At 37.0% G+C, this 24810-nt stretch overlaps 1 protein-coding gene across 1 annotated transcript; it reads left to right on the plus strand.

Moving 5' to 3' along the window:
* Positions 1-135: 135 nt before the first annotated feature.
* On the plus strand, positions 136-24777 carry SPATA9 (spermatogenesis associated 9). The gene is made up of 5 exons (XM_046665622.1): positions 136-371; positions 537-625; positions 7912-8139; positions 18506-18601; positions 23161-24777. Exons 1-5 carry the CDS (start codon positions 311-313, stop codon positions 23446-23448), a joined length of 762 nt encoding a protein of 253 aa, XP_046521578.1. The 5' UTR covers positions 136-310; the 3' UTR covers positions 23449-24777.
* The last annotated feature ends 33 nt before the right edge of the window (positions 24778-24810 follow it).

Consider the following 24810-nt stretch of genomic DNA (forward strand, 5'->3'; position numbering starts at 1 on the left):
GGACAAAATTCAGTTTATACTGCAGAACTCCTTAGCGGGGTTCATTTTTCAATCCCCTTTCTCCTCCCCTCGTGTCTCCAAACACACTCTTCCTCCTCTCACTGCCAGAGTGATTTCAGAAGATTCTGTAACAAGTTCTCAGAGGCCCATTATGCAGTAACAAAGAATTCCAGAAGTGAGCTGCAGGTTCTGTCCTTGCCTGCTTTCCTGAGTGGAAGGCTGCCCTCATCCCTTGTCCTGATGGATCAGGACAAGCATTGCCCAGGCCTGCAAGCTTGCCAAGCACTAGGAAACCAAGCAAGAACTCATCATGCCAATAAAACCTGTTGGGTGGATATGCGGGCAGGTGTTGAAGAACTTTTCGGGAAGAAGTATATACAATCTTGTTCTAAAGGGGATATGGGCATGGGAAAGTGGGAATAAAGCCCCCTCGGGTTTGCTTGCTTTCCCAGTCACCTAGGAGGTGGACCCAGTGTTCTCTGTTCTTAACTGAAAGTTAAGCTTTAGTTTTTTTCTCTAACTTCTTTTTGTCTTAGTTGAGGGGATCCAGAAGGCAATCGTGGACTTTATAGATGAATTTAAAGATGAATTCCCCACCATCCTAAGATTATCACAGTCTAATCAGGTAATGTGATTTCTTAACTTTGAAAGGATTATCAAATGTTTATAGGATTTTTAGTATCATACCAATTATTTAATGCTTGATTTTGAGATCAGTGCTTGAAGCTTAGGAAAACATTAATTTTGCCTCAGAAAAACAAACTTGAAATTGTATTCATTGGGAGAGATCTATGGAAAGCAGAGAGGTTGTGGACAAGAAAATGAGGTAGATACATTAAATTTAAATACAATCGCTGTGCCATTAGAGATCTAGAACTCTCTCATAGCCACAATTGCAATGTAGTTTACTTATATTTGTCTAATATAAAATCAGAAAAATACCTAGATATACTCTAAGTAAAATCTATGGCAATTAAATCAATGAAAAAACATAACCGACACGAATTTTAACAATGGAAAGATAAATATGGTATAGGTATGTGTTTTAGCGTGGAAAGAAAATAGTGCTATTAATTCAAACAAAGTACATATGCATATGTTTTAAACATCTCTTCCAAAAAGGATTTGAGACAGATAAAATATCGGGAGAGGAAGAGGGGATAGGTAGAGAATTTTGAAGAGACCATGGTCAGAAAAAAGTAACGTCTTGTTTACGGGACACATGTAACCTAATTTACTCAAATACACAGCTCTTTGTGGAAAAGTGTTGTTCCAGTCATTTTGACCACAGTTGGAATAGGATATGTTGTAAAGTTATATGGTACAGGAACAATCTACTTATCCACAAATCGGACTTTTGGCAATGTCAGTATGAGGAACAAAGCCAAAACCTTGAAGTCAACAAAAAAGCACTCTGAGTAACACAGTAATCACAAAGTCTATATATTTCATTTTTTCTTATTTTGAGGAAGATTAGCCCTGAGGTAACTACTGCCAATCCTCCTCTTTTTGCTGAGGAAGACTGGCCCTGAGCTAACATCCACGCCCATCTTCCTCTGCTTTATATGTGGGACACCTACCACAGTATGGCTTTTGCCAAGCAGTGCCATGTCCGCACCCGGGATCTGAACCGGCGAACCCTGGTCCGCCGAGAAGCAGAACGTGGGAACTTAACCACTGCACCACTGGGCCAGCCCCTTATGTATATCATTTTAAAGGAAAGGTATTAGAACTACCTTTAACTAGTTATCCAGACAACTAGGCATCAAACATTTACTAAATACTATACTATTGCTTGAGACTGGGGAGAGGGAATACAGAGTTATAAACAAGACAGGATTCCTTCAGTCAGTGAGCTTAATCTAATGGAGACAGAGTTGTAGACAAGTACTTGCATTGGAATATGGTAAGAGGTATATCCAATTTAAAGGAATGAATGACTCTACCGAGCATGGTCAGAGAAAGCTAATGGAGGAAGGATGCTTAAATTGGGTCTCAAAGGATGAGTAGGAGTTTTTAAGTTGAGGAAAGGGATAAGATAAGTGGGTAGGAGCAGGAAGAATATTCCAAAGGAAGCAGTGTCAATTAGGCCAAAAAGTATGAAACAGCATAGCATGTTACCAGAATGTCAAGTAAATCTGGATAAATGGCATGGGTCTTGGCTCTAGACTTTGGGGAGAGATGATACTGAAGCATAGGAATCTGGATGCACGGTGGTAAGATGGCATCCAGATGGTGGTCAGCTAGGTAGGATAGGATAAGGCTTAAAAGCTCCACAGGGCAAACTGGAATTGTAGTTCCATATCTTAGACGTGGCGTCTAGTTGCTTCCCCTTTTTGTAGTCCCCTAGTCTTGGTAGAAAATCTTTTGAAACATTGGAGACTTTTCTTGGCTATGCTCCAGAATATTAAGGAAAGAGATGAGCAGGTGACCATGTATGGTCTAGGGTGTAAAATGGTTAAGTCCGGCACAGTGACAGAATTATTGAGAAAGCCTCAAGGTAAATCCTAGGAAGCCAGAGATGGGCCTAGAAAGCCCTGCTGCCCCTTCTGAGTTGTGATTCTCTGACCACTGTCAACATTAGAGAATGGGGGTTTTATTTAATCAAAGAAGTTGCGACTTTCTTAACAACTCCCTTCATTTCTTCCTACCCTCTGCATAGCTTCACTATCACTAGAGCCATAGCATGCTTTACGCTGAAATAGATTGATATTCTGATCCCAGAGGAAGAATTCTCATTTCCTATTTTCAACTCATTGAAGTCATTTACTTACAGAACTTTACCCCACTCAGAGAAGAATATAAACATAGTTAAAGTTACTTTATGTCTTATTTTAAAATGCTTACATTGTTCTTTTTCCACCATTTACTTTGAAGAATGTGTTGCTGAGATTGGCAGGAAACCTGAGTATTTTAGGGGATATTGTAACACGTTGAAGTTATTTGCTCCTCAAAAATAAATTATCCAGAAAACAATTCTAAGACTCCGTTGTTAACAAGATTGTTTTTAAAAGGTCAGATTGTAAATGGTGCAAATTTTATTATTTCCGGGATGGTTCATAGTTTCCAAACATACTGAAAGGAATGGCTTTCTTTATGAATAATTAGAGTTTATTAATTGGGTTGTATTTTAAATCTCTAAATTTTGTGATTAGTATTTAAATCTTTTTCTGTTTTTTTAATTTCAGGCATTTATTTATTTAGGAAAAGGCATTTATTTATTTATTTATTTCCTGGCCTGGAGCAAAAAAAAAAAAAAAAAATTGATGGGCGCAATGGTGGAATTTTTATAGAGGAATATCCTCAGAATACTGGTTATTAAATAGTTCTTCATGGCTAAAAAGTTTGAAGGAAATTTTTTTCTGGGTCTGGGGAAAGTTAATTTTAGAATCTTGGCTAGAGGTCGTGACTTCTGAGGTCGTGTACTTTCCACTCCCTCCTTCTCAACTAGCCCAGACCCTGATACCCTCAGTATCCACTTCCTTTGGTTAAAAGTAAGTTTTTTAAGGTTTACACTTGCAAATTGCAAATGATTTCCATATGGGAACTTTAAAATATTAAACTTTTAAATTTGAACAAATGAAAAATGCATACTACAATTGAAGAATTAAAAAATTTTAATTCAGGTGGTTTTTGAATGAGAGAAATCTTTTGTCATAAATAGGGTCAGTTTTTGTGGGTTTTAGTTATGAAAGGTGATTATGTGTTTTATTCTGTAATTATCTCACACTTAACTGTATACTCAAAATTGGGAATTATAGAGAGAACATATTAGAATCCAGGCAAAAATTTGGATTTCTACATCTGTAGTGTACTATTCTGAATTCTCTATGCTTTTTTTTTTTTTTTTTAAATGTGGGACAAAAACTGGTGGCGATGTACCAATGAGATCTGGAAATTTCTTGTGTTGGTATTAGGGTTTCTAAATATAATGGGAGTAGGATTGTAACTAAAGTGTCTTATAATTATATTTTTGTCTTTGGTGAGTTGTTTCTTGTGGTGCACTGTCATTATTGTGGAAGTTACAGAGCACATTGTACACTGAAAACTTTCTGGGTGATTTCTAAATATGTAGTATATTTCTCTGATATTTCTCAATATTAACTTGTAATATTTTTCTGATATCCTTTGTTCGTTCATTTTAACATAGATTTCTTGAGCACCTCCTATGTGTCAGACAGTATTCTGGGCACTGGGGAAGGATAACTGAGCCAAATGGATATAAAACACTGCTGTCCTAGAAGTTACATCCTAGCCAAGCAGAAAAACAATAAGGAAGATAATCTACCTATTCTGTTAGTGGTAGGTGATGAGCAGAGAAGGGATATGCAGCAGGGCTAGGGAAAGGGAGAAGAGTTGACGGTTAAGGTCGAGTGACCAAGAGGGTCCTGGTGAGAAAGTGATGCTTGCATTGACTTGAAGGAAGTGAGGGAGCAAACCTTGGCATCTTTGAGGAATCGAGTAGGGTAGCTAGTGCAGAGTCCCTGAGGTGAGAGTATACCTGTCAGGTTCAACAAATAGTGAGGAGGGACAGGGAGAGAGAATGAGGCCAGAAAGGTAAAGAAGAGACAGCCTTTGGGGGCCTTGCTGGCCAGTGTGTGTACTCCAGCTTTTACACTGAGGGCACCAGGAAGCCTCTGAAGCGTGGAGCAGAAGAGCAAGAGATGATCTGGCATAAGTTTTGATTGTCTCTCTGGCTGCTTTGTTGAGGAACAGGCAAGGGTGGAAGCAGGGAGACATAGCGGAGGCCCACTTACTAGTCTGGGGAAGAGGAGGTGCTATATAAATGTGATCGACTGAGTGTTGGTACTGGGGGTAGTGAGAAGTGTCAAATTCTGGGACTATTCAGGGAAAGAATTGAATGAGATTTGCTGACAGGCTGGTTTAATGGTAGTAAAAAGCTGATGTAGTAGAAATTGGAGTTCAGCAATAAAACTGCTGATGATAGAGAAATGGGCTTGGCACTAGAAAAAAGAAAATAAAAAGGGAAAGCAGAATATGTATTCGAAGAATGGAGCTCTAAAAGAGAAATCTGGAGCAGAATTCTCAAACCAATTGGATTACCTGCTGCTAAGTTTCTTTTGGTAAATGGTCTTTAAGTACCTATGTGTGTCTCTGAGGTGTTGGTGGTTGGGACTAGGAATTTCTTTTCTGACATTTGGTGATGTGCTCAGATTTTGATGATGACTAAAAGAATCATCTGAACTTGCACACTTTGCAAACAAGTCCAGGCTGCTTAGGTCAAGAGTCCAAAAAAGAAAAAGGGAAAAGAAATGAGGACTTCTTAATTTGGGGTTAACGTTTAAATTTACATACATGGTTTGGTAAGAAAATATATAGCATAGATGGTATACAGAAAGGAAAAGCTGGTAGCTCAAAAAAAGGGAAAAACTCTTTTACTGGAAAATGTTTCTACTAGAGCCAATTCAAGAAGTAACTCACTGAAGGTAAGAGTGAATTGGAATCACCGTCATAAACTGGTGACTGTTTTCGTAAAAAGAACATCTCATTCTGCATCTAAAGGAATGGAAGTAGCCTCTCCTCTGTTGTCACCTTCCTATTCCCAGAGCTGCAAAGAACCACTGAACATGCACCCGGTACCCAGATTTAGTTTCTAATACTATTCTTCTTAAAAGCCATAATGGTCTTCCTGGAAACAAGTTGATTCCGTTTTTTGTGGGAGGGAAAATAAGGTGGTCAGAAACATTTTGTTGTCAGAGGTATTAATTCTTTGAGAGGTACCTAGGAAAGAATAAAAAAAAAATGGAAAGCATTTTTGAAAGGAAGCACAGTTGTCAAATTATAACCATTTCACCATTAAAGGGAAACAAAGATTTAATTATGAACAGATTGGGTCTGTTGGAAAAAAGCCATAATTTATGACCAGACTAAAATGAGAAAGATAACACCAAGAGCCCTAAAGCATTATTGTAATGCACACTTGAATTTTTAATAATATTGTTTATAAAAAATGTTATATTTTGGTCAACACAAATTATGTGAACCCTCCAAGAGAGTTTTAAGAGATTGTCAATTACAAATAGGCTTATTTTTCTACAGAGATAAAACATGAGAAAGACAGTTTTGTGAAAAAGAGGGGAAAGCTGAATGGATCAATCTAGTATACTGTTTGAGGGAATGGATCAAGATTGGTTAATGGAAACATATGTGTAAAGTCGGTGACTCCAGGCCAACATGTACAGATTGCCAAGATTTTGTAGAGAAACTTCCAAAATAAGGAGAGAGAAACTGAAGAATGTTCATGTTTTGCAACTACAAAAATGAAGGGTCCCTAAAACACTGAATGACCACGTAGATGAGGTTTCGGCAAAAGGGGAACTGCGCATATCCCACTCCTGTTTGCCCCGGCAATATGACCCTCACCTTATGGTGATAAATTACAATGAGAGAAAACACAGTAAAATGTAATCAGAAGTAAAACCAAATTTCTTCTAGCTGCTCCACCTTGAGGGGGAGTCGGGAGGAAGAGGCACTGAAGTGAAACAAGGTCACAAGAGAAATTGAATCTCTGTGCAGGAGCTTTGGATATTGCAGACAATGTTTCTCTCCCCAGTGTGTGTGCTCTGGCAACCAGGGTAGATAATAATATCAAGTGATTGCACTTGCGTGTTGTTTTGTTTGTTCTGTGTACCATATAACTGCTCGTAAGGATTTCTGTGCTCTAAAGTGGCTTGGAATGGTAACAATTGTAGCAGCCCACAATTTAGACTGCATTGTCTACTGTCAGTATCGATGTGGAAGTTTGAGACCACAGGCAGGCTAGTGGGACTTTTCCAATCAAGTTAATAGATTAAACCACAATAGGACACTAGGTGCTGCAGAAACACATCCTAATTGACAGGCTAAAACAGTTTTTGGTTATCTCCAATGATAAAAGCTGAACTGTAAGAAAAGTGCTGAACTTTGATGAAGAGAACAGCACCAATAAAATCGTTACTTCAGAATAAAAGTTGAGGCATTTTAAAGAAATATACAGCATGTTAGCTTTCAGACAAATATGTCATTGTCAAACAAAAAATCCATTTAAAAGATTTTTTGTATTTTTATGTTTGAACTCAACAAATAGAGATTCAAAGTTGCTTACTGGTGTCATTAACCAATACTTCCCCCAAGTTTTACACTAAAGAGCCAGAATAGCCCATAAAATTTCTTAAATGAATAATGGAAACTATACTTGTCTGTTGCCTGGAATGCAGTCTAACCACATTGTAAGTGATTTCCCTGTGTTTTACTTTCTGGAAAAGCAGAAAAAGAACTACATGTCATGTGTTTTGGTAATGCCACAATTTTTTTCTATCAGACTTCTCATAGACATTTTTAGAAAAATTTTCTTAAGCTTGTTAGTTAGTATATAGGGTATTTGTTTTTATTTTTCTTTAAATTGTACAAAGCATTAGCTATGCTATATCTCATCATTTAAAAATTTAAAGTAATTTGTACATTGTGTGTATTATGTCTGTATGCTATATTATTTAAAAATTTTTAAGTAAACCTGGAAAATATAAGTTTTTAATAAGAATTGTTTGAATAATTCAAACATTGAATAATATTTGAATAAGAATTGTTTACTTTTGAAGGAGGTCTTTAAAAATCATTGCAAAACCTAAATAAACCCAGAGAGAAAAATGAAAAGTTTATATTTTCAGACTAGTAACTTAAATTCTGGATATTTATCCTAAGGAAAAAAATCATATATTCATATAAAGATTTAAGTTCATGGGGGAATCATTGAATTGTATGGGGTGTGGGATATAATGATTGGACCCGGAGTTTATGCATGGGACCATGCACAATGTTCAGTTATGTGGTACTCGGTCTCTGCCTGAAGTAGATTTTAATAGTGCACTGGAGAATCACACATCAGTCACTTTTCAAAGGCTTATTTTCCAGACAAGAGAACCCATGCAAAAAACATCCAAAATCAGAATGGCTGTCGCTTTAGCCAAGATCAACCGAGGAACATTCCTTCAAGGATTAAACAGCATCTCCAGATCCTCCAAATCAGTGGCCAGACTTCTGCAGCCTCAGCTTGCTTGCAGACTTTTAGAGTTAAGGGACATATCTCATCGCCTGCTGAGGCAAGTTAATGCCCCAAAGCAACCCCTCTATAACATGCAGGTAAGTGAATATTGCATTTGCACAAACTATGGACCCCTTTTTAGGGAACTGTTTTGAAATTAAAAGATTTGAAAAATGAGGGGGCTGGCCCCGTGGCCAAGTGGTTAAGTTCGCACGCTCCGCTGCAGGTGGCCCAGTGTTTCGTTGGTTCGAATCCTGGGCGCGGACATGGCACTGCTCATCAAGCCATGCTGAGGCAGCGTCCCACATGCCACAACTAGAAGGACCCACAACGAAGAATACACAACTATGTACTGGGGGGCTTTGAGGAGAAAAAGGCAATAAATAAAATCTTTAAAAAAAAAAAAGATTTGAAAAATGAAAATGTAGCATATTTAGTTGCCCTACATGTAAAACAAGAATAGTTGAATAAGAGAAATGAATGGTTGGACCTTTTTCAATATAGCATGTTCTCTGGATTAAAAAAATCTGAGAGAGGAAGTAATGTCGATTTTTTTTTCTACCTTGTTATTTGATTGAACTATATGAAACTGTCAACTTCAAATTGTTCAACCTAAATATAAGCATGCAAATTATCACTTATGTCAAACCTAAAACCAATCCTACAACAAGCCTTAAAAATGATTGTGTTTTGTTTTCTTTTCCCCATAACCTTGTTATGTTTCCAAGATAATCTTTGCTTGACATAACATATCGAGTATATTTAATTATAACTACATATTAATAGACACATCAACATCCACGTATATTTCAGATTACATGTTTTATGTTGTTTTATTGAAGCTCTGTTATATTTTGTTAAGGATGACAGCTCTTAAACTTTTTCAGGACCAATTTCTTTCTTTCTAAACTTTATGGCACAGAACTCTGGGTTTTCCAATCTGGGCATTGTTCAAAGTGTCCTAAATGTTTGCTACAAAAGGTTCAGAATCTTGCAAGTCAGGCATCTAAACACCAGAGTGAATTAATTTTAACTCTTTTCTTGAAAGCAGAGAAAACCCGGCTCAAACTGAGTTAAGCAAAAAAAGGAAATGTATTAGTTCATGTAGTTGAACAATTCAGAGTTGTTATGGTTTCAGGCACAGTTGGCTATAGGTACTCAAATATGCTTTCAGGATCCTGTTTCTCTCTTTCCATCTCCTGGCCATGCTTTCTCTGTTGACTCCATTCTTAGACTGATTTTCCTTTCACGGTCAAGATGATTTGCAGCTGTTCCCAGGGCTGCATCCTTCCAGGTTCTATTACAGCAGAAAAGACTGAGAGTCCTTGACCCAGCATTCCTGGCCAAGTCCTGAGGCTCACTCTTGGAGAGTGGCTTACCTCTAAACCAGGGAAATGGCATGCGCTGACTGACCTAGGACCAGACTACCTGCTTCATCCCTAGAGTGGAGGTTGGAGCCCCCTCCAGACCATATAACTTGAGAATGGGGAAAGGATGAATCCTCAAACAAAAATCTGGATTTTTTCAAGAAGTTTAGAAAATGGATGATGGAGGGCTAAAATCAACAAAATATCCATTACGTAGGAATCTTTCTTTAATCAAAGATTTTGACATTTCCAGAAATCATCAGATATTGCAACTATGAATTGCCTGAGACAGCATTTATAAAAGGCTTGCTTATAATACTCGATGTTTGAGAAAGTAAAAAATGGTTTGTGTTTGTTAACCACTGGATTCTCTAAGCACTATAAACCTTATTCCTGTATCTTTAGATAATCAAAAAGAAACATAGTTGAACTGTATTATCTTAAATTCCCACTGGAAAAATCTTTCTGAATCTAATGTTTTGCCTTGAAGTTTCCTTCCTTGCATTGTTAGACCCATAGTTTTTATAGAGGGTTAATATAATAAGTGTCCTTTGACGAATATTTCTGTATTTATTATGAAATCATGTTTAGAGACACTGTCCATTATGTTATTCAGAATCTTTCTTTTTGCTCCTCTTTGCTAAGTCAGAACTGTGAAGGATCTGAGATTTTTACATTATTTATAAGCTAAGGAGTTAGCCTGCCACAGTTAGACAAATACACACACTGACAGAAAGACAAAAGACCCTTGAATCAGAGATCCAGATTGTTTCTTATTCACAGCAAAAGCAGCAGCCAGAGCAATATCTTGTGTCAGTTCCCTACACCTCAGTTCCCATGGGGCAATGTGATGAGAGCCAGATGTTACCTGTGCGTGTAGTAAATTGCACCACAGGAGAGGAACCCGGAAATGAGGAGACTCAGCTTTTTATAGGGATGCCGGCACATCTGCCCAGCCTCCAACAAAGAGACAGAGAAAGCAAATGTCTCTGGAGGGGAAGGAGAAGGCTTTATCTTTTGTGCCCTGTGGCAGGTCTTGGGAGGTACATCTCTAGATCTCACCAGAGAAATATACTTTCTCTAGCCTCCAAAGCTATTTGCTATTCAACCTTGCCCTTCGCTCAGAAGGCCCAATCTGCACAGGAATGAGACACGTCCATGGAGGATTGTCTCCCCATATTCATGAAAATTCTGTGGTAGAAAAATAATCTATCTTTCCAGTTGAATTTGTTTTTTTAATCCAATAATGAAAACTAAAAAATACAGAGTTTGCCTTTTTGCCTTGACTGACAGTGAGTTTCACAGATACATTTAGAGCTTAGTTGTGATAACTTATTCCAAGAACCTGAGATGAAAGAAACAGATTGAGGGATTAAGTGATTTGTCCAAGGTCCATATTGCTGACTGTGACTGTCTTTTTTTTTCAATTAATTTTTTTAAATTGAGTTAATGTTTGTTTATAACATTTCATAAATTTCAGTACATCATTATATTTAGCCTTCTGTATAGACTACATCGTGTTCAACACCCAAAGTCTAGTTGCCATCCATCACTGTACAAATGTGCCCTTTTACTCCTTTTCCTTTCCACTTCCCCGCTTCCCCTCTGGTAACCACCAGACTATTCTCTGTATCTATGTGTTTGTTTGTCGTTGTTTTTTTACTCTCCACATACAAGTGAAATCATACGGTATTTAGCTTTCTCCGTCTGACTTATTTCACTTAGCATAATAACCTCAAGGTATGACTGTCTCTTTTGACATGGATTCAGAATCAAGACCTGTGAAATCTCTTCTTTTGCTCTTGTTCTAATTATCTTAGGATCTAGCTTTAATTTTTAAAATTCTTATCATAAAATATTTCAAGATATATAAAAGATAGTTTGTCAGAAGCCCCACTCAAATTTAAACTGGTAATAATATATTGCCATATTGCTTTCAGATATCTCCTTTATAAAAAGAAATGTAATTAACCATGCCCAGACCTCTTCTTTTTTCCCTACCAAAGGTAATCATTATCCTAAAGTTGATGTGAGCATTTCCATGCATACGTTTATATTTTCACTAAATTTGTATGCATCTATTATTCTATGCATATTTAAAATTTATGTAATTGACATTATACTGTACTTATCCTTCTGAAACTTCCTTTTTCACTCAACATTTTTTGATATATGTAGCTATAGTTTATTGCTTTAACTTCTTTATGGTATTCCCTTGTAAGAAAAGATAATCCACAGTTTATCTGTTACTGGACAGATGGACAATTTAGTTTCCAAATTTTTTGTATTAGGAACAGTGCTTCAGTGCACACTGTTTTAAATGACTCCTTCTCTGTGTGTCTGAGACATCCTCCAGGTGTACATCCAGCAGAGGGGTTGCTGGGTCGTGAGGGAGGCACGTCTTCAATTTTATTAACTGTCATCAAAATGCTTTTCCGAATGGGTACACTTTTTTTTGAATCATTGTGATTCTTGAATCTGAGCATAATTTCTTCAACTCTGGGAAATTCTTGGCCGTTATTTCTTTCAATATTGCCCCTTTACTCATTTTCTCTAATCTCTTCTTCTAGAATGCCTGGTAAACATACTTTGGACCTTCTCATTTTATTCTTTATTCCTATTTACCTTCCTCATATTTTCCTTTTCTTTCTGATACATTCTGAATAATTTCCTCTGCTCTATCTTCCAGTTAACCAGTTCTCTCCAGTTGTATCTAACATGCTCTTTTACTTATTCAATGCATTTTAAATTTCAAACGTTATAATTTCTAGAAGTTCTATTTGGTGTTTCCCCTCAAATTTCCACTATTTTATTTTCAAAGCATCTTTTACAGGTGTATTTCTTTTAAAAAATATCTTTAATTATTTTAAACATATTTATGGTCTTTTTAAAGATTATTCTTTGAGATATTTGGGGATGCTATTCTGACTATTGTGATCTGTATTGTCTCATTCTCAGCAGATAATTTCCTTTGTTGTTTCTTTTTGTTTGTTTGTTTTTAACTGAAAGTTTTTCTTAAATGGGGATTTAAAAAAAAAAAGAAAGAAAGAAATTCCAGGGCTGCCCCCATGGCCTAGTGGTTAAGTTCCCATGCTCCACTTTGGCAGCCTGGGGTTTGCAGGTTCAGATCCCCGGCACAGACCTAGCACCACTCATCAAGCCATGCTGCAGCGGCATCCCACAGAAAATAGAGGAAGATTGGCACAGATGTTAGCTCAGCAACAATCTTCCTCACACACACACACACACACCAATAGAAATCTCTTCTGGCCTTGGTGGTGGAACTGTCCCTCTCGAGGATTTTGCTTGTCTCCAGGGGTTCAGCCCCTGGTGGGGACCAGCTTCCTGACCTTCATCCTGGACTGGTGGGTGCAGTTCTTCTGGTCCCGCGTTCACTGAGATTGCAGCTCTGCAGAGGCCCAATCCTCACCGCAGGTGCCCCAAGGCTCATCTCCAGTCTCTATTAAAACTCAAGCTCTCAGCCATTATTTCAGGGTAAATAACATCCCCGAATTCTTGGAACATAAGCTCACACATTTATCAGTCTTGTATTAAATTTTTGGAGTAATTTTTACGTAGATTTTACGTAGAATTTCTAGGGTTTTTTGTATTTTTTAGAATTTATAGGGGTTCCACATTAGCTCAGATTGCCATGTCGCTGGAACCAGATGTCCTTCAGCCTTACTTCTTACTATCTTTTACAAATTTTAATATAAGATGGTTACATTTCATTTTGGATATAAGTGAAGTATAATTCTACTTTTTCATTCATTCAACAAATATTTATTGAACACATGACTTGTAAAATCACTAGTTTAGGTACTAGGGATCCATCGATGTCTCCCCTTGCCCTGTGGACTGTGGGGATGATCGGATGTCAGTGGAGTATAGCAAGGGCATGATCAAAGTGTGCAAAGTGTACTAGGGAAGTGTCAGTGAGGGGCATGTAATTCCAAAGAGTAGTCAGTGTAGGCTTTCTAGAAGGTGATACTGGATCTGAGACTTGAAAGAGGAGAAATTAGCCAGATGAAGAAATAGGAGAATCATTCCAGGAAGAGAACAGTGTATATTAAGTTGCTGAGGCAAGAGAGAGCGTGACTTATTTAGGAAATGTAAGTAGTTTCATATGGCTGGAGTGAGACGAGTGGGAACAGTCCCAAGTCAGAGGTTTCGGGGTCCTGGAGGGTTAGGAGTAGGAAAAAGCTACTTGGGTAATATGATTTTTCTTTTGCCTACTCCTTATTCCTTCTTTTGGATTTGTGTGTGTGTATGTGTGAGGAAGATTGGCCCTGAGCTATACTTGGGTAGTATGTATTAGCTAGAATGGAGAATCAGAATTGCCACTGAGAGGAAACTAAGTTGCAGCAAGGAAGAAAACAACACATTTCAAATATGAAAGTCTCAGTGAGGACAGAAATAGAAGTATGAATAGTGAAGACAATGGCCTGGAGAGTCAAAGGAACAACAGAGTAATGTATGAGGTGTGGTGGAGGTCAACGGATTGGTCTATGAACAGAGTGTGTCCATGGTACCAATGTGCCAAGAGGTAAGTGGCAATGCACGAAGGAGCTACACCAGCCCTGGTACACAGCATGGCGCCTTCCCATAGTGAGAATTCAGCTTACCCAGAGTGGATTCCGTCATGAATTCCTTCAATAATTGTCAGGCTGCCTATGTCAAGGCAGAACTTTGTGGTGTGCAGAAGTAAAAGGAGTGAAATCTGGAATTACTATACACGGCGATGTGCTTTGTGGATGCATGGAGGACATGACTTTATGTAGGAAGGTAAGCAGCCTAGTTAACCTATCTGAAGGTATGTGTCAAAGATCCTCTTCACATGTTCTGTCTTGTCACTGATCTGAGGATGATGAATGATGGAAAGATGCATGTGTACCTAGTCACCTTAAATGGTTCTACCAAAACTCTGTTGGATAATATGTGGCTGGGAATGCCAGTCAGGCAGATTACCTTCCTTAAGAACATGGAATTGAGGAGCATTTTCATTAGGACACTGACTCTAACTAGGATAGTGCTTCAGCCATTTCATGTGGTCTGAGATGAAGCATAGGGTAATTATTTCCTCTAGATATTAGAGAATGGACACTGTCACGGGAGCTCCCTTGATAATCCACTCAGGCTTTTTTGGTTGGATGCTTATCTCTAGAGCATGTCCTATATATCTTAGCATATTCAAAGATATTGTGCCAAATATGAACTACCCAAAGACCCAACCTATACAAGTGACCTGAAGAGATTCTGATGGCTTGCTGTGACATGAGCACAGAGAGTTGGAGTCGGGCCTCTCCAGCTAGCTATCTTGTTAAAAGGGACTTCCTTTGCACCTAGCTCTATGGGTGCTGAGTCTGGTTGCCTCCTCAAACCCTTCCAGGTTTTGCAGGGTTGAGATTATAGCAATATGTGTGCTAGTTCTAAACGGACCTCAGGAATGGAAAACTCTGAACAGAGGATTTCCTGGTGGTTTTCAACATCCCTGGCACCAGTACTTACAGACTGGCGCATCTGCTTAGCTTTGTAAGCTGCCTGGCTGAGTGACGCTTGCAGCTGTTCTAGGCTGCAGTGACCTAGATTATCAGCTTGAATGCTGACCTCAGCCAAGATGCGTCAGCTCCCACACACGGTTGTTGACTTTGGCAGGCCAATGCGGGGCCACAGAACCAGGAGCTCTTCCTGTGAGAATCTTCCTTATAGTGGCATTAGAGATGACTGTTTCTACTTTGTATAGGCATTGTGGAGTGGTGTAGGCAAGATATGGGCAAAATCACTAATATGCCTGTGCCATAGGTGGATCCCAGTGAACTTCTGCTCCCTCTTTCAGGATGAAGGTCAGAGGCTTACCTAAGTAAAGTTTCTTCCTCACCCCCAACCCTCCAAGGCAGACTCCGTTTTGGGGTTTAAACTGTAAGCCTCACAAATATCAGGATATTTTGTAAGTCTTTGATGGACCTGCCACGAGGCTACTTTGAGTGGTGTAATTCAAGACCTGGAAAAAAAGAACAATTCCTAGAAAGCAGAACCCCTGGAATCTTGAAGACATACTTCTCCGGGTTGGCCAAGAGGTTGGGACATTTGAGCTTTTACAGGACCACCTGATTAAAAGCTTATTCAAGAACAAGTGTCCACAGGATGTTAATACTGGGATAAACAAAGTCAAATCACTCTCTTTACTGTGGACTGCTAGGAGTCTTTCCTGTGCTCATGGGTATTGTGGGTTGCTAAGCAAAGACATGGTCATGTAGCTTTCCCAGTCTTATGGGGAACATTTTTTTCTGGACCTATTAACAGCAGTCATTCCTCCTTGCAACAATTATTTGTGAATCACTGAGTTAGACTTTCCCTTATTACCCCCCTGGTGGCCTTCATCAAGCTGGTTTTGGACAACATAAACTAAGTTGGGCCTGGTAATTCTCCAAGCTGCAGGCCACCCATAAGTAGATCTTTATTTTCTAAACTGCTTATAGTTTGTTTTTTTGTGATTTACCTCATTATTAGTGAAAATAAGATGAACACAGATACTTTTTTTTAAAGATTGGCACCTGAGCTAACAACTGTTGCCAATCTTTTTTTTTTCCTGCTTTTTCTCCCCAAATCCACCCAGTACATAGTTGTATATTTCAGTTGTGGGTCCTTCCAGTTGTGATGTGGGATGCCACCTCAGCATGGCCTGACGAGCAGTGCCATGTCCATGCCCAGGATCCAAACCAGTGAAACCCTGGGCCACTGAAGCAGAGCACCTGAACTTAACCCACTCGCCCACGGGGCCGGCCCCTACAGATACTTCTTTTATGAGATAAGGCAATCAAAATTATGTGGAAGAAGTGGAACACAAAATTATATGGGAGAAATTTAAAGACTGAAATGTTTTTACTGTTGAAATATCCATATATTTTTTATGTTAATATTACCAAACTCAAAAAAAGAATATATAAGCATAATATTGATACAAAGATACTTTTAAATATGCAAATAAAATTAATATAACAACAAGGTTAAGGCAAAATTTTTGAAATAGGTCAAGACAATCTAAATAAAGCCTCCCATTTACCAAAATTTCTCCTGTTTATTTATCTGTTTTTACCATAAACTATTCCTGCTCATAACAAGCCAAAAATGAAACAGCATGGTTTATAATATGAAAAACATGTATTGCAAATAAGTCATAAAATTGAAAAATGGCTACTTCTAGTAGCCACATAAATTTTAGAGGAAATGTATTTTCTATGGGGATGATTTGTTATGGGAATAGCAAGTATTTATTAAAAGCATTAAAATGGTGAAAAAGTGACCCTTAGGCAATATACAGATTCATCATTTAGAAGCATAAAGTGTATCAAGTATATAATTCATTTTGAAACCAATCAGTTTTAATTACTTTTAGGTGAGGGACAAACTCTGAAAAAGAAAGAAAGATGCAGTGAGACAGAAACAGAGTAACTTCTCACGCATGCAGACACCACTTCTATTTTGATTGTATGTGGCCTATCAATGATTGACTATGGACTCCCACTTACATCCATATATTCACAAACTCATGAATCTTACCCCGCTAGGAGGCATTTTGTTGGAGTGTACTGCTTTCCTTCCTAGCACCTGCTCTGTACATGTATGTTTGTCTCCTTGTAGGCTAACAGTGGGATTCAAAGGCATGCTATCATTTTCACTCTTCTGCAAGAGGGAAAAAGCAGCAGCTGCTTCATTTCCTGGAAACTCTTTCCAGAAGCCATGAACTCTGGGAAACTTTCCAGACTGACTTATGGAGAGAGTGGGCCAAAACTGCCCCTACCTATCCCTATATTTAGTTGATATGGCCTGAAAGGTAGGGAATAGGAAGGAAACCCCCTCACCCCTCCATTCCCACTTAGCTACTAGGCTAAATAGTATTCTTGGCTTCGGCATTCCATAAATCACTTAAGAGGAAAGAAGGGAAATTATGGTGGGCAATTGTGTTCTTCATTCAGTAGAGGCATCAGTAAGTAAACCGAGTAATATATCAGTAAAAACTGAGTATACTACAACAAACACTTAGAACAGGACTTGGCACACAGTACCATATAAATGTTTGTTCAATAAAATGTTATCACACGTTCTTCAGAAGCACCTTTTAAAAGGCTGCAATATACCACTGAGTGGATATAGCATAATTTACCTAACTATTCTGCTATCACTGTTTCAGTTTTCGAATGTTAAAAGCTTTCAATGAACAAGTACATACTGTTCTAGTTTGTGTGCATTTTTACTGTGCAATTACATGATTTTATGAGTAACAGCCTATATACGTTTGGGGAGTTATTGAAGGCATTGAGTGGCTTGGCTCTTACTTCAGAGGAGAATGGCTAGCTGCCACTTCACTGCCGAATGGGAGAGGAATATTTTTCTTAATGTCTTCATTTCATAACCTGCTCAAAGCAACAGGAGTGGCCTGTAAAAGAGTATAGTTCCCTTAAACTGAATATATTATACAATTATGTTTGAGGCAGGGACACCTTCTATTACAAGAAACTAGAAACACTTGAGAGACGAATTCATTATTGGTGTAAACCTCTGTGTTTCAAAAAAGCATGCTGGATGTGAGCACAGAGCATTTCCTGAAGCTTAATAATCATCTAAGTTTAATGCTGGCCTTCAGCAGTCTCATGATTAACATTTCCAAGCAGGTCATTAATCCCTAGGAAATGCTCAGTATTTTGATTGCTGTTTGCTTAATTGAAGAAGTGAATAATTTAGTAAAGGATGATTACACGAATTTGAACAAACAAAAGACTGTTTTTCTAAGATGCACAGTGGCACCCTCTAGTGAGCACACTTGGTAAATGTAAAAAAGTTAAAATAATTTAGATTTTAAAATGCAAGGTTTTTTAGATTTGACATAGGTTTTGATTAGGAAAAGAAAGTATCTTTTTGTAAAAGGAGAAAAATAAACTAATATATTTTCAGAATGTGAAAAAACCCCACACAGATCTAAAGTAGATGACTTTCTTTAGAAATATGTAAATTCTCATTTTATGATAACGTTGTAAAATTTAACATTGTAACAATGAAAACTTTTGTTTTAAAAAAAACCTCTTTTCTGTTTTTACAGGTCAGAAAGGGTTCTTTGTTTGAAATCATTTCCTTTCCAGCGAAGACTGCTTTAACTAGCCTAATATATGCTTCATATGCAGTACTAATTTATTTGGTAAGTTAAGAAAATTAGTAGAACCTAGAAACAAATATACTTATTTTACATAACGTTAAAGATATACTGTATAGTCCATTCATAAACCAAGGTACTATTCTATTGTTACACAAAATAATTTTACATTAAAAGTTTACTTTTCTGAGGAGCCATATCAATCCACCAAAAACTGATTTGCTTAAATAACTAAAATTATTTACTTTTATTAAGTTTATTAACATTTGGTAAAAACATTTTGTTTTTTTTTTTTCCTTTAGCTACAGTTGTTTTCTTTCAACCACTGTGCCATGGCTGACTAAAGTTCCCTATTCCATCATTTAGGTCTATGATTTTGGGGAACACAAATATTAATGTATTTTGAATTACAAGCACTGTAATTCAAAAGTGTTCATTAAAAAGCATGACAAACATATAAAGGATTTTATAAATTTTAAGGGGTTACTTTCTTTTAATCCATTGCCATTTATACTTTACTTTTTTTAAAAAAAAAGCAGAACATACAAAGAGAAAGTACATAGCTTGAAGAATTATCACAAAATCTATTAATCTATGTACCACACAGGTCAAGAAACAAAACATTAACATCATTCTAGAAGCCTCTTTCTTGCTTTCTTCACAATCACTGACCTCTTCTATAAAGACAACCACTATTTGACTTCTAATACAATAGACAGTTTTGAATTGTATGTAAATGAAATCATATACTATATATTATTTTGTATTTGTCTTATTTTGCTCAACATTATTATTGTGAGACTCAGTCCTTTGTTGCCTGTAGCAGTAGTTTGTTGATTTTCATTGCTGTGTAGTATTCCATTGATTGAATACATTACTATTTATCCATTCTACTGTTGAACATTTAGATTATTTATAGTTTTGGCTATTGTGAATAAAGTTGCTATGAATATACTTGTACATATGTTTTGGTGAAATTTCTGGACCATAGAATATGCATGTGTTCATCTCTAGTAGATATTGCCAAGCATTTTTCCAGAATGGTTTTAGCAACTCATCTCAGCAGATTATGAGTCCCAGTTGCTCTGTATAATCACTGACACTTGGTATTGTCAATTTTTCCATTTTAGTCATCCTTGTGGTATGTAGTATTTATCACATTGTGGTTTTAATTTGAATTTCCCTGATTATTAATGAGATTGAGTACCTTTTAATATATTAATTGGACATATGGATATAATCTTTTCTGAATTTCTGTTGAAGTCTCTCCTCATTTTTCTATTGGAAGTTGTCTATCTTTTTATCATTGATTTGTACTTTTTAAATGTATTCAGGAATAAGCCCTCTTTTGGTGACATAGGAGCAAATTTCTCTTACTCTGTAGCTTGCCTTTTTACTCTTTTAGCACTGTCTTTTAAAACAGAAGTTCTTAATTTTAATGTATCCCAATTTATCAATCTTTTCCTTTATCTTAAGTGTTTTTGTCTTAATTAGGGAATCTTGATCTACACTGAAGGTCGTGAAACTACACCCTCTGATATATTCTAGGAGCTTTATTATTTTACCTTTCATTCTTAGATTTATAATCCATTTGGAAATGGTATGAGGCAAGGGTCAAATTTTTCCTCCATTAGAATCTTAACTGAGCCAACTCAATTTATTGGTGGGGAGGAGACATTTTCCTATTGCCCAAGAACACCTCTTTTGTCATAAATTAAGTATCCTTATATATGTAGATCTGTTTAGAGACTCTCCATTCTGTTCAGTTGATATATTTGTCTATTCTTGTACCAATTCAACACTGTATTATTTGCAGGAGCTTTATAATAAGTCTTGATAACTGGTAGCATAAGTCCTTTTTCCAATCCATGAACATGCTATATCCCTCTATTTACTTAGGTCCTCTTTCATTTCTCTTAATTTTTATGATAGAGGTCTTACACATTTTTGTTAATATTTTTTGATCATATTGAAACACACAATAATAAAGATTAACTTTTTCCTATAATCTATAGATTCATTGCAGTCCCAATGAAAATCTGAGCAAGTGTATGTAAGTTGACTAGTTTATTCTAAAATTTATAGGGAAATGCAAAGGGTCAAGAATAGCCAAGACATCCTTGAAAAAAAAAGAATGCAAAAGAACTTACTTTTAAACAACTGAATTTATCAAATAAATATTTTGGAAGTGTTTTAAATTATTGAGATGTGCTCAGTATCTTAAATGTGAATCTCATACAGAATTGACATTCAACTGAACTAGGACGCAAATATGCTGCAAAAAATGGGTGGGATGAATTGGCTAAGGTGAAACTAAAACAAACTAGACTAAAAGCAAAATTAAACAGTGATTTCTCAAAGGCTTTTGAAATCATCTCACATGATTTGTCACACCATAAACTTTCTAAATCGGTAACATAAACAATTTTTGGTGACCTGGTAACTGGTCATATATGCGTCCAAGGCCCAGGAGAGGTCAGGACTGGAATTATGGTATTTTGAAAGCAAATAACATATATGTTAGAAGTCAATAATATATAAGGTGGAAGTTAAGTTGGAATCATGCCAAGTGAAAAGAGTAGAAAGTTGACAGGAATGTGAAGAACAGCAACATTTAACGTGAGCTAAGAAGAAATCTATGAAGCAGACAACGATCAGAAAAGTCAGAAGAGAATCAGGAGAAATAATGTCAAGGAAATAGAGACTCAGGAAGTTGTGAGTGGTTGAGTGTCAAATACAAGCAGAAAAAGTCAAGTAAAATAAAGATTTGAAAAGTGTCCATAAGATCTAGTTGTAAAGATGCTGGAGTTAACCACCTTGAGAAATATTTCAGTGGCATGATGGGATAAGGAAGACAAAAATAAGCAGGCTTTGGAGTAAAGAGATGATAAAATGGAAAGCAGAATGTAGACTCTTGTTTGATCAAGAAAAGAGAGAGGATGTAGCAGTCAACAGGGAAACAGGGCCCCAGGAATTTTTAATTTTTAAATTTTAGGATAGGAGATACTTGAGCATGTTTCAGGGTGCAGAGGAAGAGGCAGTCAAGAAGGAGAAGTTGAAGAGGTAGGGAATAATTGACAGAGAAGATGGTAGGGTACAGGTTAAAAGCAAGAAAAGAGATACTGACTTTGATCAAGACCCTTCATTTTCTGAGACTGACACAGAAATGGTTAGAATGGGCACAGATAAAATTTTGTAGGTGGGAGAAGAAAAAATGTATCAAATAGTATAAGGCTTCCCAACCTTTTTTAACAGCATGGCATAGATAGAAAATGATCATATTTGGGATAAATGGATGAAGCAGTTTGTAACTGGAAGTGATGGACATCAAGGTTTATAGCTCTAGATTTGGATATACCCAGATGCAAGTAACAAAAAATACCTGACAGTGCCTTAATCGATAGACATTTAAATATCTCACTTAACTAGAAGTCTGGGGTTAGGCAGTTCCCTGGTTTGTACAGTGGATCTACACGTTATCACGGACCCAGGACCTTTCCATCTTTCTCTTCTGCCATCCTGTTTGTTGTTTTTGGTCCTTTGGTTTGTTGCCTCATGCTCAGGCATCACATCCATATCAGTGTCCAAAGCAGGAAGGAGGGCATAGGTAGAGGCAAAAGATAGTCTTTCTTTTGTATAGGAGGAAAAACTTTCCCAAAAATCCTTCCTAACCTCTTCAGCAGACATATTTTATTTCGTTGGCCAGAATATGGCCACACACTAACTGCAGGGAAGTGAAGGAAAGCATCTGGTGTTCCCGCATTCTACAGTGGGAGGCAGGCAGGAGAGGAGGCAGCAGGCGGTCAGGAGGAAATTGAGGCTGTTCAAACTCAGGCCCTCAATCTGTTCTCTGTTACCCTCTTTAGGCAAATCTTCTAAGTGTTTATAGCTTATTATGTCACCTAGAGGCATCTCTTTGGTAAAATAAGCTAGTATAGGTCTTCTCATATTTCATGGATTTTATTATTCTTATTGCTTGCCTTAAATACTTGGCATTATCATCTTCATCATTAGTAAACTTAAGTTTAACAGATACAGTTCTTAGTGATTATCAATCTTTGAAGTTATTTTTCTCTATATGTTTTGTTTTGACACTCCTCCTTAAAAGTACTGAATGGCATTTTTTGAGGGAAATTGGATCACGTTTGCTTAGAAATCATTGATCTACTGGCTTACCAAATGTTTACAAAAATGTTTGTGCCCTCCAGTTGTACATATAGGTATAAGCAAAGTCGAGGGAGAAAAAAATACTTTGAGATATTACCAGAATTTGGGGACAAATTCTGTCTCAGAAAATGTTTCATTTAATTAAATCAGAGGATAAAGATGCAAAACATCTAATGAATTGGGGAAAAAAGATGTAAAGCATGTCTTTATTGAAGCATACTAGGTTTTAATTTTCTTTCTAGACTGTGGTGTAATATATACAGAACAAGGACTCAATCTCCTGCTGTTTATCATGTGCCAAGGGTTCCTGAATGGAAGTACTTCTCTATTAGAATATGCACCTCAATGACTTCATGTTGAACATTTTATTGGACTTTTTATCTATAAGTTTAGTAGCTTAAAAAGAAACTTTACTTTTCAAAAATTTTTTTTGTTAGGCAGTCTGTGTTAATGCTGTGCTGGAGAAGGTAAAGAAAATTTTCCAAGAAGAAGAATCCATAAGGCAAAACAGAGAGGAGAGTGAAAATCTTAGAAATGCCTTTTCTGAACCTGTGCTTTCTGAGCCTGTGTTTCCTGAAGGTGAAATCAAAGCAAAACCTTACAGGTCTTTACCGGAGAAGCCAGACAATATTTCAGATCGCCCCAAACTCCCTGCTAATAAGTTGAGTAATAAGATCCAGGTTTTACATTCTGTGTTTGACCAATCAACTGAAATGAATCAGTAAGCAAATGTGAACATAAATATCACTGAACAGAGCTTAAGAGTTATCTATCCAATGACCGTTCATCTGACAAAATTAGGAAACTAATTTTCATACACTGTTCTGCTTTAAAAAAAAGAGGGGGGGATACTAAACGTCATTCTCTAGTATTTATATGGTAGAGAAAATAAAACGAATCTTGATGTATGACTATATGAATATGATGTATGACTATAGAATATATGTATATGATATTTTTTAATGAACAAGAAAATGTACCCTTTGGTGGGTTAGACTTTATGCTGTCGTTTATAATATGGGTGTATTTACAATACATTTATGTTTTTATTTAAGACTTGTTTCAAGTATCTTTCTACTTATGTATCTGGGAGGGAAAAAACCCTTCCTATCAAAACGCTACGTATCTTTTTCAGAGATAATAAAAGGATATTTATTTTCTATCTACAGGCTGCATAGTTTGAGTCTGCCTATTATCAATTATTTAACAACTCATCTGTAAAGTTATGAAGGACTTTTAATTCATTGATGTCATAAATTTATAAAACAAAATATTCACAAACTGATGGGAAGATTTCTGTATATGAGGACAGGACATGACATAACATTTTTTATTTCCACATTTAGAGGAACAAATTTAGAACCAGAAATCATGTCCCTATTACTCATTTTTGCCATTGAATCCTGAGAGAAAAGGCTTCTGTAATTGGCCCTGCAAACCAGGGCCATGGTTTTGCCCACAGGAGGTACTTTGGTTTCTTCCATGCATTTTAAATTCTGGATGTGTGTTAAGACCTGATTGGTCATTGGAGGATTAGCACCTGATATAATAGCCTGGGATGTACCCATCCTAGAGATGTGCATTTCCTGTACCTGGTGAGTAGCTGCTGCCAAAAACAGTATTTATAAAAAAAAGCCCAACCCTGGCTCTTTAGTAGTAGTCTGAGAAATGAGTAACAAGTGTTGTATTACCTCACGCTACCATATTCTAACAGAAAAAGAAGTGCAATAATATGTAGCAAAGGGCTCTATAAGCAGAGCCTTAATGACACATACTTTATTCACTTATTTTTATAATAAACAAGGGAAAGAGTCCAGGTAGACCCCTTAGAGTGTTAAGTTTTAGGTTTGGAGCCTTAATTCAATCCTATGCCACTAACAAGTTTACTGTGCTTTGAGACTGGCTTCCAATCTTGACAAACGCTTTTCTCACTCTGAATTCATAATCTACTCATCCTAGTTCTTTCTGGCCCACCTACACTTGTATTCTACTATGTGCTGCTGAGTTTTGGATGATCAGCACCCAGGGTGTTACAGTACAGGGTGGGCACAGGCAACCAGAACAGCGCTGGCCATAAATAACTGGCG

Source organism: Equus quagga, chromosome 7 (genome assembly GCF_021613505.1).
Source record: "Equus quagga isolate Etosha38 chromosome 7, UCLA_HA_Equagga_1.0, whole genome shotgun sequence".
Classification (NCBI taxonomy): domain Eukaryota; kingdom Metazoa; phylum Chordata; class Mammalia; order Perissodactyla; family Equidae; genus Equus; species Equus quagga.

Bases quoted from the DNA above. Each gene is read 5' to 3' on its own strand.
- SPATA9 (XM_046665622.1), top strand. From the start codon at position 311: ATGCCAATAAAACCTGTTGGGTGGATATGCGGGCAGGTGTTGAAGAAC. The intron at 626-7,911 runs GTAATGTGATTT...CTTATTTTCCAG, and splicing joins GATTATCACAGTCTAATCAG to ACAAGAGAACCCATGCAAAA. The intron at 8,140-18,505 runs GTAAGTGAATAT...CTGTTTTTACAG, and splicing joins AACCCCTCTATAACATGCAG to GTCAGAAAGGGTTCTTTGTT.